We start from the raw sequence: 17,337 nt of genomic DNA on the forward strand, positions 1-17,337 counted from the left end.
CATGTGTGTGTGCATATATGCATATTTATTGAGTTTATCGTCTGGGAGTAAACCAAAGTGACTGCATGCCCAGTTTTGCTTCAGGAGCTCTGCAAAGGGACATAACCCTCTATGAAACCTTGGCTCCGTCCATCTTATATACAATTGGAACATTTTCCAAACCATCTGGGCTACAACAGAATTCAACAAACACACCCAACCCGACTCTCAATTATCTTTTGTCGTTACATCAGGCAATATTGGTGGGTTCATTCCTCAGAGAGGTGCATCTTCCATTAATGTAGGCACTTTATTAAATGTAGAGTAATGCAGCCTTTCCTAAGTATTTCACATTTCAATGATCACATTGCATTTTACCCAGTCTACTAACTTTGGCAAAACTCCATACTCCAGCTGCTAAGTATTTTCTGGAATACTCTTTTAGCAGAAGCAAAAGGAAAATACAGGCTGTTTAGATAAGAATGAAAGAAGAGAGGATACATTTCTTCCAACAGTTATACACATGTACCATGTGGCAATACTACAAGAAACAGACACAGAATGAATGGGAATCTGGTTGCTTTTTCTGCAAATTCTACAAGACATTATGAAGAAGAGTGAGTAGGTGAAAGTCCATGGTGCAGCAATCCAGTTTGATCCTGCTACTGACCTTGCCAGACACAATGTTATGTGTGCCATCTCAACAGTTCTACGCTGCTCCTTGCTCTCTTCCTTTCAGATAAAGCCACGATAGCCAGATTCCTGGGTATCTGTGACCGATCTACAATCCCATCAATGGAACATATGATAGCCCTTTGTGTCCATCTGCAGTGGGCTGAACACGTTTGCACAGGTCTACCTATGGCATGGAAGAGGGAGCACACTGATAGAATGCAGTAAAAAAAATAGCTACTGCTCTCACTAAAACTAAAGGATGTCCTAGATGTCGATCCCCCACATCCTGTGGTGACCTATGGCTCACAAAAGCTGAAACCACAGAAACAGCCTCCTATCAGCTGGGGATTACCTAGAAAAGACACACATCACATAAAAATTCATTAGTTCTCTCAAAAATTGAAGTGGACCACATTATGAGTGGCTGGTTTGCCTAGTACCAAGTGCCATGAGTTCTGAATAAAAGTTGACCTTGTGATCCAAGAACAAGCTCACCTTTCAAGTTTAGTGCAGCTCAGTGCTCCAGCACAGAAAATTACTACACCAGAGGAAGGGAGCATGACCACATCCCAGGAAAAGTCCAGACTGTACTTCAGCTCCAGTGAAATATTGGCATAAGAAATCAATGAGAAATGAGTGTGCCTGCCAACAAAAACTGATCAGAAGAGCATGTATAAGTACACTGTTACTCCGGTCTCTCCACATTTTTGAAGAGAGTTAGAGGTGCCTGTTGTTTTTTATACTATTGACGTGATGCAAAAAATTAGTTCAATAATTGGTTGCACCACTGCTATCACTGTGGGATGCCAAAGGTGCTCTTCCTCTGCTGTGACTGCCACTTCCATGTTTTGTCTTCAAAATCTGAGGTGTCAAGTAATTCTCTTCCTGCAGCATGGGAATCTGCTGGACTATGAAGGTTTCATCACCAAATCGCATGGAAGAAGAGGCCGTATTTCAGTCTTTCTGTTCGGCTTCCAGGCAGTTTGACTGTGGACTGTACCTTGTGTTTCTCCTTAGGAAGAAGTCCCCCTATTCACCGCTGCACCCATCCCAGAGTAGTGTGAGCAGTTTGAAAAAAAAATATCTACTTGCTCAAGGCCTCTGAAAACTACTTGCCAATACAAAATTATGTTCTTCCTTTAAGTGTCATGCAGTGCACTGTAACATTATGGCAGCGGTCTAATTATATCAGAGCTCTGATAACAGCTGATATGATCATATTATGTTAGGGTCTAGACTCCAGCAAGGCTCTGATTTTGCCACCATTCCACAAATATACTAACAGCTGCAAGATGTAGACGGAAAGAGAATTCCAGGGATGAACTGCCCAGGGAGTTTGTGGGCAAGCTCAAATTAACATGGCTAAGGGTACTCATCAACTCCTCTCCAATCTCCTACTACAGTGGAAAAGTTTAGAAATTTGCTCATGAGAACGGGAGAAGTAAAAATATTTCCACGGTGGGGAAAGGGAAAGAGGTATATGGAAAGTGAATTTGCAATTCCTCAGCAGATTTTTAAATGAGAGGATATATACCTGTGTATTTGTTCATTTGAAATTGGAAATCACAAGTTTGCTAACAGTACTGTTTCCAGGCCTACTTCTATGAGAGCTTACACATTTCTGAAATTCGTAAATGTGTACATGTTCTAGGAAATGTGAAATATGAACACGAAAACATAACAGGCACCAGCAGAAAGTGCTACACAGCTGTACCAGTAAAATAAAACGGTAGGCTCAAATCTAATACTAACTGGAATCAGGTAAAGAGTTCACTTGAGGACATTCCCGAATACATAACTTGAAAGGATTGCAGTTAAAAGCCAGCTTTTGTTTACTAAGCATGACCAAATTTATGACACAAACACAGACTCACTGGCAGGTACCCTGTCTTTTCAAGTAGATTGCACTTGATAAGACAATAGGTGCAGGAAATCCAATCAGTTCAGATTATATGGAGGTCTTGGGTTAACAACGATGAAGCACATGTGTTATTAAAGTTATATTTCAAGAACGAAGAATGGTTAGTTTGCCAAGCATTGCTAAAGCTACAATGAGAATGAGTAGAGGATTAGGTCAGAGTTTGGGGTTATGGGGTCACAGGTTTTCTAGTGTTTTTCTGTTATCAATCTGTAATTGATAAGTCAATTAATATTTGCTGTTCTGCACTGAAGGATGTGTAGTAATTTAGGTTAAAGTTTAGGGTAATAGGGTCATGGGTGGCATGTTTTTTCACAACTGATCTATAATAATTATGCGGTAGTTCATTGCTTGACGTTCTGTAATAAAGTATTGTTTGACTCTGTATTAAAGAAACTGCCTGTGAAGCAGCAAATTGAGACCGGCTGCCTACCTGCATGAGGTGGGTCCATCTCCCTGTCATGACAGTAAAGAGCTGTCTTTACATTGCCAAAGAGGAGTCTGTCTTTTTACCATTTTCTAAGTTTTTGAATTTGCCTGCACCACATATATACCTGTGTCGTGGTTTAAGAATTGGGACCCCAATTAATTTTAATCTTGTCCACACTGCTACCCACAATGATTTTGCATTAATTCTTTATTATTAATCTGTATGTTTTAAAATGTTGGCATGCATCAAATGTGATGCCTCAAAAAAATGGTATTTAAGTAGTACAATTTTGTAGAAAAAATATTTTGTTTTCCAAGTTGCAATTTTTTGGTGTACATTTTATTTTGAAAGCTAACAACTACCAATCTTAATTTAACGCCTCTGCGAGTATTTCCATTTAACCAGGAAGCAATCTGGGATCATTAAAGTAACCTTCAATTGTTACACTTTGGTTCCAGTACAGAAACGTAAATGCAGTCAGTAATGGAACCTAAGCTCGCTGCTCACTGAATTTCCTTACATCGCTCATCCTACCAGTAAGGGCTGTGCATTAATGGATCATATATACAAGACTGAACAACTTACGTGAATGGATACAATATAAACATGCTTCAGGTAAACTGCTTTAACAGATTCATAATTTGGCACCGTAAATTGGTAGCCAAAGGGTCTGTGCTACAGGGAGGTCGAACCTTCTTGTTTAGTGGAAAAAATAAACATGAAAATGTTTTGTCCTTGGTCCCGCACAATATATCCTTGGAGTGGGGCTATAGGAATTCCACACCTCTGCAGAGCACTACCAGGCCATGACAGACTGTCAATCCACTGTGTCGTAATAGACTACTGGGACCCAAAACCCTTTATCATAAGGCACAAGACTATACTGCTTTGAAAACAAAAACATTCTGAACTTTCACCGCATATCTGACTTGCACAACTAGACTAAAGTAGAACTTAAAAAGACACAGGTGCTGCTTGTACCCATACTGCACACTGTCTGTCCCTATCTGCCAAAGAATAAGAACTGTCAAAGAATACCCACCTTGGGTAGGCATTATAGAACTAAAGCAACTTCAGCAATACTAGGATAATGAATCTATTATGAATACATTTTTAGTCAGTTTTAAAAGAATAATATAGCACTGGCTGGACAATATACTTATTAAGGATATTCTAGTGGTAACTGTATCAAACCTTCTAAACTTCCATTACTCTCCAAAAGGAAGGCTCCACTGTCCACCTCACAATTCTCACAAGTCAAACCTTAAAAAAACAAAAGTACTTAATCTGTATGAGCGCATAGTAGCATGTGTTACCAGTACTTCTGCAGTTGCTCGGTTCCAGGCATCCGAGCAACTGCAGAGGGAGAGCCAAATCTGAGAGAATGCGAGTGTTGCATCCTAAAAATGCAGAGCGCATTGCATTAACAAACCATACAAAGCAAACATACAAGAAAGTAAAAGTCAAGAACTTCAAAGTTGAGTAGATAATATGGCATATGCAGGAACTGAGTAGGACATCAGTTTACATCAAGGCTCATGTTTAAAAGCACAGTTTCAACCGATTGTATTTTTAGTACTTTCATAGAAGTGCTGTACAAGAGTTATTCCATCCTAACAAAAAAATGCAAATACCTAATTGTTAAACCATATATAAATGCTTGTAAAATGGTAAGCCTTACCATGTAGCATGAAAAGCCTTGGTGCATCTTGGAGCATTGCAGGTCATGCATGCGCCTTTACTTTCTCTCCCTTTCTTATGACAAATACAACACACCTAAAATTAAAAACATACAGCACTAGATATAAAGCTACAGGCATTGTTAAAAATAGACAAGTTCGGCAGTCTGAGACAATACAAACCATCAAACAGCATTGGACCTTTACAAATATTCAACAATTTTTGCTGGTCTCTTTTTCCAAAACATTTATTTATAAATTCTGAAGGTTACATATCCTTTAAAATATCAATTATCAATATTAATCTATTTACCCTGTATGACTAACATGTTCTAACATTATTGCAATTATCAGACACACGGCATACAGAGGAAGGAACTGATACATTAATAACTAGATTGGGTATATATGATGACTAGGAAGTATTTTTTATAATATAATGTCAATACATTAATAAATACATACTAAATAGGAGTTTTATAAAACATAACACACAAGGAGATGGGTCAACTAACAGCATAAAAATCCACGCATCACTCAGAAAACCAAATTATTTCATAATTTGCATGTGTACATTATTTTTCCAGATAACATCAAATCGATCATCTTGACCTTTCATCTTGTGCTAAAGTTGCCATATTAATAACCACCATTTAAATACATGGAATAAAGTTTTCAGGGCCTTAGGATGATGAGTTTAACTAGCCAGGTTGTTTGCCACACATTAAGGTCTGGATTTACTAATATTTCAAGCAACCACACTGCGTTAAAGGGGGAGAGCAGAACTGTGCCATATTTACAAAGATATTGTGCAGTTCTGCCCTTTCCTAGCACTGGCACACTTGTGTCAACCCATCACCAATGCAGGCATACCTGTGTTATGTCGCATACATGTAAAGAGGAGAAAAATATATTTTTCCTTGGTATCGCATCAGCGAGGCACCACAAGTCGGTGCAATCTCATGTTTACAAGTTTTTGTAATGTACCAAAAGGAAGCATTATGCATAGCCTTGAGTTGTTATATTTTTTTCAAGCAACACTAATCAGGCTTTGTGTGGCTTAGTAAATCCCACAATAGAATTTGGGGTTTGGCTGCACCAAAAAAAGTGCCGGAACCCAAAGGCATAATCTTTGTAAATCAGGGCCTGACCAAGTAATTCCAAACTGTAGTGTCATTAAAGAAAACTTTCTGGAAGATAACATCAATTCTGCAAGCAGGGTTTATCCAATTGTACACTTCCCTCCACAAGCTCGAAATATGAAATTCTATCTAGGAGCTTGAGAGGATATCCAGATTTGCTGTGTACTGCATCTTCAACATTTCCCATCTTACAGCAAAATTAGTTTGATCATCATAAAATGGAGTTTAATAAAGTTGTAGCAAGATTTGTTGATTAGTTAGCATGACTCAAGTTAAAACTCGGTTTTGATGATTTTTTTTAAATAAACAGACCTGAAACCTCTTCTAGCAAAAGGTACCAAATGTTTATGGCCCCATGGAATTTTGGTCATTTAATGTCTTTTTGTTTAGTTTGGTGAGAGTGTGTCCAGTTGCTGGAGATCAGATCTGATCTGGAGATATGTCCACTAATACATTTGAAGAAGTTTGCAAATATCTTTTTTTAAGTGGCACAAGTAAGCAAACAGTGTTGAAATGTGAATGTTTGATAAATTTACAAACATTGATCGAGGTCATGAACACCACAGAGACTGTAATTAAGACCGAGGCAACATGCATCATACACTTATTTAGTACACACATTTCACATGAGATATGCACCACACTCCCACAGTACATGTGCTACACATAAAATGTATTTGAAAGTCACCATTTGTAAGCACTTCTCACATACATTCTGTATACGATACACATTTCTGAAAAATTCAACCGACAGAGACACACAAAACATACCCTGCGTGCAAAATACACAGTAGGATAAAAATGTCTATACAACTTTTGGAAACACGCATTACTCAGTTATGTGACCCACATTCATAAAACATATGCACACACACATGAGTCTGTAAAAAAAAAAACTCAAACTAATAAGACACATAACCGATGAAGGACACTCCGCAGTGCTTAAAACCCACAGTCCCTACATAGCACATAATGTATATTTCAAACAATACTGCAGTCAAATAATTTGTTCCAATTAATTATTGTTTAGGAACAACTAAATCAACAGGTTCTACTTGATAAATAACAAAGAAGATGCCATTAAAACATAGGAAACAATTACAAACCACAAAAGAGAAGTTTAAAAATACTGCACTATTTTACAGCAATAATATTTTTACCAAGTAATAGATGATAGACAGTTTATTTCAATACTGATAAAAAGAAATGCATTCTCCCCTCCCCTCCAAAAAACAAACAAAAAAAACCTGTCAATTTAAGGACACTTGTTTTACATATAACCATGGACGTAGCCTGACAGATTTGGGATTTGCTAATGATGCAAATAGTCCCACTGGACTTAAGATAACATCAATCTATATTCTCAATTTACCTTTTAATGAAATTGACATTTTTAAGGATGTAGTCATATGTGATCTGACTAAACTGAGGATGGAAAAAGGAATAGGAAAGAATCTCACACAACAATTATAGAAAGTTTTGAAATCCTGGATGGAGGATGAAAATCTGATAGCAAAACCTTTGGATAAAGGAGGTACTGCTGTATTGACAATGAAGATGATGCACAGGCAGATAGGCAGTCATCAGATGGCACATGTTAAACCAAAATAGATCAAAAGGAATGCCTGTGTACCATCAATAGGTTCTGGGAAATGTTGGAAGACTGGAAGTAAAGAAGTCTTCTAGAAATAGAGGAGAATATACTTGCATACATGAGGTACATATATACCACAAGAACCCTCCTGGGAGACCTCCAGTCTTATCTAATGGTAGTCTCCTGAAGAAGACCTGCAAGTATTTCGATTTGTGCCTATGTAGACAGTCTGACATCCTACCTTAAAGATAGTAGGGATTTCCTGACAAAGATACAGAACACTGAATGGGAATAGGACCACTTCTAATGAAGTTACCTGTGGCAGCCTTATTTATTAGCATTGCACACACCTGTGGCATCATAGCATGCAAAAATGTTCCAAGGGCAAGATCAATATTATCCATCTACGGAAATGCCGACGAAGAGGATAACCATCTGTCTTGAACATATCATCTTCTACTTTAAAGATGACTAATATAGAAGATTGATCCAGACAGAAGACTACAGACACTCGCTTCACCTCAGTTATACAAATCATTTATGGGCTGGTGGGCCAAACAGATGGATGACCTCAACAATCACCCAGTCGTATAATAAAGGTTCATCGAGGACACCTTCACAATCTAGAATGGAAATGAAAAACAAGCTAGGGAATTTGTGGGCCATATTAACTGGAATTATGTTAATCTGAGGTTCATTGGCAACATAAGTAAACAGTAGACAATTTATTGATGTGAAGGTCAACATTGAGGAAGGCAGCATACATATGGCCCTGGTTAGGAAACTCACAACAGGAAATTGTATTTCGCATGCCACTATTACTCATCCTAGAGGCCTAAAGTGGTACACTGTACGAATAACTACCAAGAGCTAAGCACAACTATAGCAGCACAGAAACCTACAGGCACAAACAAAGAAGTTATGCTTAGTAAAGTCAGAGAACCAGTGTTATCTTGCTGAGTCCTGACCAAAGCAGCTGAAATAGTACAAACAAAAACACAAGAAAAGTTGTGTGTAGCTACAGTAGAACTGAAACTGCAGAGGAGAAACAAGGTATCGGAGTGATTGTGATGAGAAAGTAATCAGAAGGATGATGGCTAAACACTGGGATTGCCTTTGTTCTGACAATTATAGGGAAAGCGATAGATGCATCCTACAATAATATATAAAAGAAGTCAGTCTTAGTGAGACAAGCTGGTTCAGAACACACTTCGAGAGGAGAAAGATATAAGAGATCTAAATCTTGAGGACACCCGTGTCTATTTGAGGCCTGCAAATACAGTAGCAATGGAAAGAATGTGGTGTGCCCTACACAGACAATCAAAAGACTGGTAGGGAGTTCATAACATGCTGTGCAGACTTTATGGTCTATGTACTGCTTTGCCCTTGTAAGAAGATATATGTAGCCAATACCATACACCCAGGTAAGAGACATTTACGAGCTATAAAGCGCATTGACATACTTTCTCAAAGCGCGCCATTACTATGACCATCACAGGGATAATCTGGGCGGGATAAAATACTTTGGTGTGGATTACGTGTCAAACTAACGAGGAGGAGACAGAGAATCGACCATAAGAAGATTAGACTCTAAATGCATCTTAGATCTGGAATCAAAGCAACCAGCAGTACTAAATACAGAAGAAGAAATGAAAATACTTTTATAGATTTCTTTTTACAGATGTTGATTTTCTCTGATGTGTATTGTTAGACCTGGCATTTCGTGGTATGGTTACTCCTGTCTTTTTGCCACTGCTTCCTGTGTTTTGACTGTTTGTTGGCCTTTGTTTTTGGTACTCTGGGCACTTTACCACTGCCGACCAGACCAGACCAGACCAGACCAAAAGAGCTGCTCAGGGCCTGTAAATCAAATGCTACTAGTGGGCCTTCAGCGCTGAATGTGCCACCCACATGAGTAGCCCTGTAAACATGGCTCAGACCTGGCGCTGCAGTGTCTGTGTGTTCCCTTTTAATCCTCCAATTCAACCTGGCAAGTGTACTCACTTGCCAGGCCCAAACCTTCCCTTTTTGTACATGTAAGGCACCCCTTAGGTGACTCTAGACAGTGACACAAAGGGAGCTAGGGTGTAGCCTGCATATCCTGATGAGTCTCCTGAACTACAGTGGGGAGGGAGGAGCTGACACTTACACCTGAAAGGGCTGTGTCTGACCTTACAAAATGCAGTCTCCAACCCCTTGGTGTGTGTCTGGGGCCATGCCTGGGCAAGGCAGGATCTTGTGAACAACAGAGACTCTCCTTTGAAGTTTGCCTACTTCAAAGGCAGAACTAGGTATAAGTAGTGGACCCAAAACCCCAGAATTTTACATTACTTCTGGATCAAGAGGAATCTCTGCCAAGGAGAAGAAGAGCTGAAAAGCTGGAGGAGGGATACTGCCCTTTTGCCTGTGAGTGTGCTTTGCTGGGTTGTCCTGCAGTTGCTGCTTCTGCCTTAGAGAGGACAAAGACTGGACTTTGCTGTGTTTTCCTGCTTGAGAAGTGTCTACAAGGGCTTGGGCTGAGCTTGCTCCCTGTTCTGACCTCTCAGGGCCATCAAAGACTTCCTCTACCAGCACCTGGACTATCTTGATGAGACTGCTATCCTGCCATGTGGTGCTTATTCAACTCCCTGGGCCCCTGAAAGGATAAGCTGGTGGAACAAAGACTGAAATCCATGCACAGGAGCCGAGCGGGAGAAAAACTGATGCAGACTTGCCCGTCTGGAAATCAACACAACACTCTTCTGTGGGAGAGGAAAACGACGCATTGCCTACCCGACCAGAGAAGAAACGACGCATGGCCTCACTTGCGAGTAATGCACTGACGTTTCCAGCGCACGCTCGCCCGTGCAGCTTTATTTTTGACACAAAGTACTTTGTGCAAAAACAACACATCCATTGATTTCTATGGATTGAGGCTCTTTTTACTTTAAAAATGCAAAACTCTGTATGTTGGAGTTTTGTTGTTTTGGTCTTGTTTGATTTAGATAAATATTGGCTACTTTGCTAAACTGGTGTTGTGTCCATTTTGTAGTGTTTTCACTGTGTTCCTGTGTGTGTTGGTAAAAATACCTTACACATTGGCTCCGAGATAAGCCTGACTGCTTGTGCCAAGCCGCCAAGGGGGTGAGCAGGGGTTGTCTGACGAGTGTAACTTCTTTACCATGATTAGAGTGAAGGTCCCTGCTTTGACAGAGTGCAAACTGACTGCCAACCAGAGACCCCATTTCTAACATGTATGCTGATTTATAAGGTTCTGCGAAGAGTACCTCTCTGACTAAAACTAGAACACACGTGGTGTGCGGAGTACTGAAGGTTGATTGCACGTGCCAGGATGGCAGAACTGTTGATAAAACGCATGTTAGTCTGTTGCCCATGTTTCTTGGTTTATGTGCTTAATTTGTAAATACAATTGTGTCGGTGCTAAGAGCTCTCAACTGAAGCACGCAGCTGCTGCAATTAAATATGCGAGCACGGAATACTGAGGCAGCGCAATCCTGAAGCCATCTCGGGCCTCTTCAATACATTTGAAGCCACTCCTTGCCCCTTCAGCTCACTCCTGCAGCTTTCTGCTCTCTTCCATTGTGACACTTTTTCATTTTTCTCTTTCTCCATCTTTACCAAAAGTGTCTTTTGCTCGCAGCAAATGCTTGAGGCAAAGAAAAAGTGCCGGCCCTCAAAAATGTAGTGCTGGTGCTCAGCACCGGAAACAACCAGCACAAATTAAGCACTAGCAATGACACTTTAATCTTTCATAGCAGCCGCTAATCACAGCAGAGGTCCGGACTCCCTCCCCAATGAGTCTGTCAGCCATTGGCTGATACATGTGATGGTTTTAAAGGACTCTAGTGCTTGCATTAGACGGTTTCCCTTATTTTTAATTTTTTTATTTCAGAGGTAAGCCTGCTGAGGAAGAGCTTCCCTAGGGGTCAAGTCTTTTTTGGTACTCTGAAATGATGGTCCACATGCATCGCACGTTAACATTTTTGTGAAAATGTTAATTTCACTTTTAGCATTCCTGAGCACCGATTTTCATACCGGAGGTACCGTTGGAAAGGGGACAATGTGCCCTCTAAAATATTTCTTTCTAGTTCATACCTGCTTGGGGATTGCCGCAGGAGGTTGATCCCCAAGCACAGATCCACCCACTAGACACCTGGGATGAGGACTGTAGGGAGGTGGCACTCCTGGGCATGGGCCTATGTCCACACCGCCCTGGGCCTCAGGTTTTCTGTGTTCCTGGGAAGAGGGGTGGGTTACCACCCCCAATCTGCACCCCTAGGGGGACATAAAGTACAAGAGACACCAAGGATTAATGAAATGCATACATTTTTTTTATGGGACGAGCATCCCAAATGCCATGGGTCTTTGCTCCCTTTTCCCAACCCTGGGCCCCATTAGTATTTATGCCTCCCTTCAAGCCTGGATGAGGGTGTTCACTTCCAATCTGCCCACCTTCAGCGCAACTGTATTTTGTTTTGGGGTGGTGTCCCCCAACACCATGGACCTGTTCTCTCACCACCCTAGGCCCGATTAGCTTTTCTGAGCCCATAGGGGTTGGATAGGTATGTATCATCAGCAATCAGCCACCCCCTGAGGTGGGGTGGGAAGTAAAAAAGCCTATTAGACACTAGGGATTGGTCACTTCCAGTATGTTTTGGGGGTGGAGTAGCTTCAACACCATGGGGCTGTGTTGCCCACTGCCGGTGCCCCATTAGTCACCTCCAATTGAGGAGAGGGCCAGAAAGCCCACTAGATGACAGGGATTTTTACATGGCAGAATTTATTTTGGGGGTGGGGGCAGCCTCAATGGCATGGGCCTGTGCTCTCCCCGGGCCCACCCCTAATTAGCTTTTCTGCCCCCGCATAGTTACTCTTTCTACCCGCACCCCGAATGGAGGAGTGTTCTCCCCAATGTACTCTTCCAGAAAGGGGGTGCAAGGGTGGAGTAGAAAGAAAGTCCACTAGACCAACACAGAAATGATGGTTCCAAAAAAGTTGGGCTCAGTTAGCTACCCACCCATTCCGCCCCCTACACCAAGAATGCCCACCCCCGGGTAGATTGAGGGTGAATACCTTCAGTATGCTTCCTGGGGGGCATATAAAGCTCACTAGAAACTCTGCATATATTGTATCGTAATATAATATGGTGTGTAGGTGTACCACCCTGGTGGTGGGCCTATCCTGCAGCCCTGAAACCCAACAGTCTTACAAAGCTGCATTTCCATGGCAAGAGGAGGAAATTTTGATTATTTGCTTTGACATATGCACGTACAGTGTTGAGTGAATCTAAATTTCCTCCTACTTGCCATGGTAAATGGTTGCACTAGTCGGGTCTATGTTCTACCACCCAAGGAAACCAAATGGACCCAGTATTTTTGAAAACTAGGCATCCAGGAAGGTGTGCTTTGCATGGATCCCACAATGTTTTCATCCCCACAATGCTCTGCAAACATTAAACTTTGCCTAAAATCTTGCATGTTCCTCACATTTCTGTGAAGGAAGGTTTGAAAATCAAATTGCCTGCCATCCAGTGTTCCCCCACTTGTCCCGACAAAATAGGTACCCCCACATGTGTAGCTGACCTTAACATCTGCGACTCAAAAGCCACCAAAAGCCAACATGGAGGAATCAGCAAGTTGCATTATCTCATGTCCGATCCATTCCAGTCACGTGCACTAGGCCCAGCTACACAACTGGGGTAGCGTTTAAAGAGGAGAAGAGGTGAGGCACTGAATGGTAGGGATTCTGTGGATCCCTGAAGATTCTAGAAGTTTACAACATAAAAATGCAAGGAAAATGCGTGATTTTAAGCAAAGTTTGGAGAATCTATAGACCCTACATATCCCCACAACCAGTTGGGCTTAGTGAATGTACTGATGTATTGCTTTTATAAATCGGCCATCGTGACAAGAAGTTACAGACAAAAATCGTCCAATACGGCTGTTTTTTCCTACTCATTTTCATTATTTATTTAAAAAGTTAGTTTATTCAGGAAAACTACAGAGATCTAGAAAAATGACCCATTGCTGAATTCAGAATGTTGTCTACTGTTAGCCTTCTGGAATCACCCAGGGGTTTCACATCTGTTTCCACCACACACGAAGTAGGCTGAAAGCATAAAAATTGGGACAAACAAGCTACCTCTTAGAAAAATGCCAAAACTGTGGGAAAATGTTTTTAGAAATAGCTCTGCATTCCCCTTATAGTTGGATACAGGGCTAATTTAGCACACCAAACCTTTCGTTGATGCCATTTCCAAGGGGGGAAAAAAAGACACTTTTTTGTGTGTATTTTATTTTTTTTTTTTTTTTTTTTTTTTAACAGTGCACTATTTTCCCCAAAAATCCAAAATGTGGCTTTATTTTGTTTTTTTTCTCAGTCCCCTCCAGGAACATCCACAAACCTCGGGTACCCTTAGAATCCTTATGGTATTTTTGAGGGGTTTATATCCGGGAAGGACGCACATTTGCCATGGATACCTTTGGAAACTTGTGGAGCCCTTGGCATGAAGTACCCCAAATAGCCAAAAAAAGGGCTCAGCAGTAGGGTGAAAGCCTCAGCAGTTAAGGGGTTAAAGTGTGGCAGAGTAGGCCACACAGCACAACTTGATGACGGCTGTAGGGCCGAGATGCGCTGTTGTGGAAATCCTTTTAGAGCAATTAAGTAACAGCACCAGTGAGTAGGCAGGTCATTTGTTATTTCGCTAACGAAGATGGAAGACGTGGTGTGTGTCAATATAGATGTGTGTCTGTGTCCTCAACCGCGCAAGCAGATACACCATGAAATAATTAGAAAGAGCCTATTTCTATAAATAAAAACTAAGGAATGTGCTTTTTAGCTACAACAATTATATGAAAGTAATTTTGTGAATGAGTTAACACATTTAAAACAAAATACAAAAGGCTTCATCAACTCAACAAAAAGGTTTAGAAGACAAAAAAATACAAGATGCTATACTTAAAGCTAAACACATACACTGATAATCACGAGGCAAAAAAGTAACAAGGTTTAACTTAAGTTGCTGAAAGAAAATCAAGGAAAAAAAATTAAGTCACGCTCTTTATGATAATGGAAGAGCTCATGAAATGATTCTACCAATATTATGGATTTAGAAAATAGAGCGCAATCGGTAAGAAAAAGACAAGAAACTGAACTGAAAAGCCGCCAAGGCAATTCCACTATATTGGAAATGTAGTTCCATTTGTGGCGATGAAAAACGCTCTGCTGGCAATTAAAAAAAAAATGATAAACCTAATCTTATGTCAAGTAAGAAGCAAAAAATAAAAATACGGATGCCATATACAGAATCAGACTCACTTGAAAGTACATTCAATTACGTGAGTAAAGTTACAAAATGCAACACCACTGGCTGCAAAAGTCCTTGGTTACAGTCTTTTCTGTTCAATCAATACCAAAGGGAAGCTCCGACCCTATTCTCATCTTCATTGCAAGTTCTGAATTATATGCCATTCAGCTGCCTTTTTCCCAATATCCATGTTACCTCTTGCACACTTAGGACTGAATGCTATATGTACGCAGATAACACTCAGCTTTTCTTCAATCTAACTTCTTCCTACCCTACTGCAGTTCATCGCCCCTCTTATTTCACACCAACAAGATGGTAGATGTCCTCAATATTTTTCAAACAAAATCTAATGAAGACTGATTCTTTTATCTGATGCATCTTCTCTTTACTAAAACATCGACTTACCTTTATGCATGAAGCCTGTCAAACTGTGCATAGTTTGGATATCACCCTGAAACCTCAGATCTGCAATATCCAGCTCCTCTTCCTATCATTTAAAACTTCATAGACACATTATGCCTTTTTTAGACTCCAATTTTCACAGTCAAGTTGTAGGAAAATTAGTTCCATTAAACCTACTGGATTGTTTTGCTTTTAGATTACCTGTGTTTGGGACTTTAACAGTGAGTGAGTCTCACTCGCTTTAAACTCTGTTAAAATGGATTAGGAAGTGCTACCTGCCAGTGTATGCCTTTTAAAACAAGGTTCGCTGCTGCACAGCTGGGGTAAGAGGCTCTCGGTTTGCTACACCTGAACCCATGCACACATACGTGCGTGCTCAGTGAGACTATGATCCAACCCATCTCTGTACCTGCATACAAGTAGCCTGTCACAGATGGGGCTTTTTAGGGATTGGTGCGGACCTGTTTTAAGTCTTATAATTTGACCGCACATTTACAGTGTAATTCTGCAGAACTTACATGAAAAGGGTGTATAACACATAATGGGTGAAATCTGCCCCAAAGCACAGTTTAACCATAGCTGGGCCTATAGACTAGCATGATACACCAATCATAAGGATCCCAGGTGGAGATTCAAAATCACTTCTGACATATCTTCACTCCTTCTGGCACTTGAGCATTTGCCATATTTCTCTGACTCACCTCCTAATTAGATTCCTGGCTTTTGCTCCTACTGCTGGGCCAAGTTAATTACTCAGCTAACGAGCTGGAAGATCAAAGGCCTTTCCAAACAATAGGTCTATTTGCCAATGAATGGGCCTGTTCTTGTCAAAGGAAGGGTTGGATGGTATTCTGCACATAATGATTACTTTCTACAGTGCACCAGGCTGGGAAGGCTCGTCCCAAGAATGACAAAGGAGAGAATGCTAGGCCAGTCTCTGGACAGTCGGTAACCCAAGCACCACAGAGCCTCCCCCCTCAGGAAACACCACCACAGTACCAACCCAGCGAGCCCATACCTTTATCCCCAGGACACATCAATCAGCAGTGTGTCCACCACTACAGGGACCCCAGGCCACCCCACAAACATAGGACGATCAAGGACCTGGGATCGGTGGCAGTGGGCACACGGTTCAAGGGACAGAGGCACAGGACAACAGGGAAGCTGGTAGGACTGCTGTGCGACAGGGAGAGGACAGGCCCAGGGAACCGACTCTCCAGGAGGCACTCACCAAGAACCTGGGAGCATACCACCAATCCCAGGAGACGATGAGCCAGATACTGGACAAGTTGCAGGAGACCCCGTGGCTGAAGGAGGGACAGTACCAGGGGATCAGGGAGGACTTGAAGAACATTACCATCACCCTGGACACCATTGCAGGGGTGCTGGCAGACATGGCCAACACCACGAGGGAGGCAGTGGCACACCACAGGGCCCCTGACACTAGCCAAACTGATGAACAGCTTTCCACCTCCGCAGCCGCTAGTGGACAGGAGGCCCTGCAACAGGAACAACAGGCCACCAGTACCGCACTCCCCTGGAGAAGGAGAACCACCCTGCAAACGGTCTCTACGATCCAGGTATAAGCCAGAGAATATTGCCAAAACCACACCAGGAAATAAGATTCTTCTGATTGTCACCCTTGTGTATCACTCTGTCACTCTGTCCACCTTGAACTGCCATTGCTCCCCTTCCTATGCCCCCTTGGACAATGCACCTGTGACACAAATAGACTGGACTCTATCCTGGACTTTCCTCCATCATCACCCCAGCCCATTGCACAACCACCTCTAATCATTAGCACTTAATTAAGCACATTTGAATACATACAAGTATGGAGTCTGTCAAATCATTTAACCATGTATTTGTTTAACAAGCTTGAAACACTGCATTATATCTGTACAGTATTGTATACATAGGAATGGCCTGTAGTTGCCTGCAGTCAATACACCAGGAACGATAGTGGGACACAAATATCAGAAAATAGAGATTCCAAAGGGTACAGTAAGTGCCATAGAAGTTGGAAAATTAGCCTGCCAGTGACCATGCCAAATACAAAACAGTCAATGTAAAGTGTAAATACAGTGTCTTACCTGTGTGTCATTGGAAGTACTGTCTTATACTATCACTTCTGTTGTCCTCATCCTCATCCTTTGCCTCTGCCTCCTCATCTTCACTGTCCACAGGGTCCACTGCAGCCACGCGCCCATCT

The 17,337-nt window shown here is 41.5% G+C and overlaps 1 protein-coding gene across 1 annotated transcript in view; it reads right to left on the bottom strand.

Annotated features, from left to right (window-relative positions):
- Positions 1–17,337, bottom strand: part of LOC138259929 (uncharacterized) — a 430,741-nt gene that overhangs the window by 44,428 nt on the left and 368,976 nt on the right. Inside the window, exon 5 of the mRNA XM_069207921.1 lies at positions 4,684–4,778. Coding sequence (XP_069064022.1) covers positions 4,684–4,778 — 95 coding nt within the window. The remainder of the gene's footprint in view (positions 1–4,683; positions 4,779–17,337) is intronic.

This window comes from Pleurodeles waltl, chromosome 2_1 (genome assembly GCF_031143425.1).
Source record: "Pleurodeles waltl isolate 20211129_DDA chromosome 2_1, aPleWal1.hap1.20221129, whole genome shotgun sequence".
NCBI lineage: Eukaryota > Metazoa > Chordata > Amphibia > Caudata > Salamandridae > Pleurodeles > Pleurodeles waltl.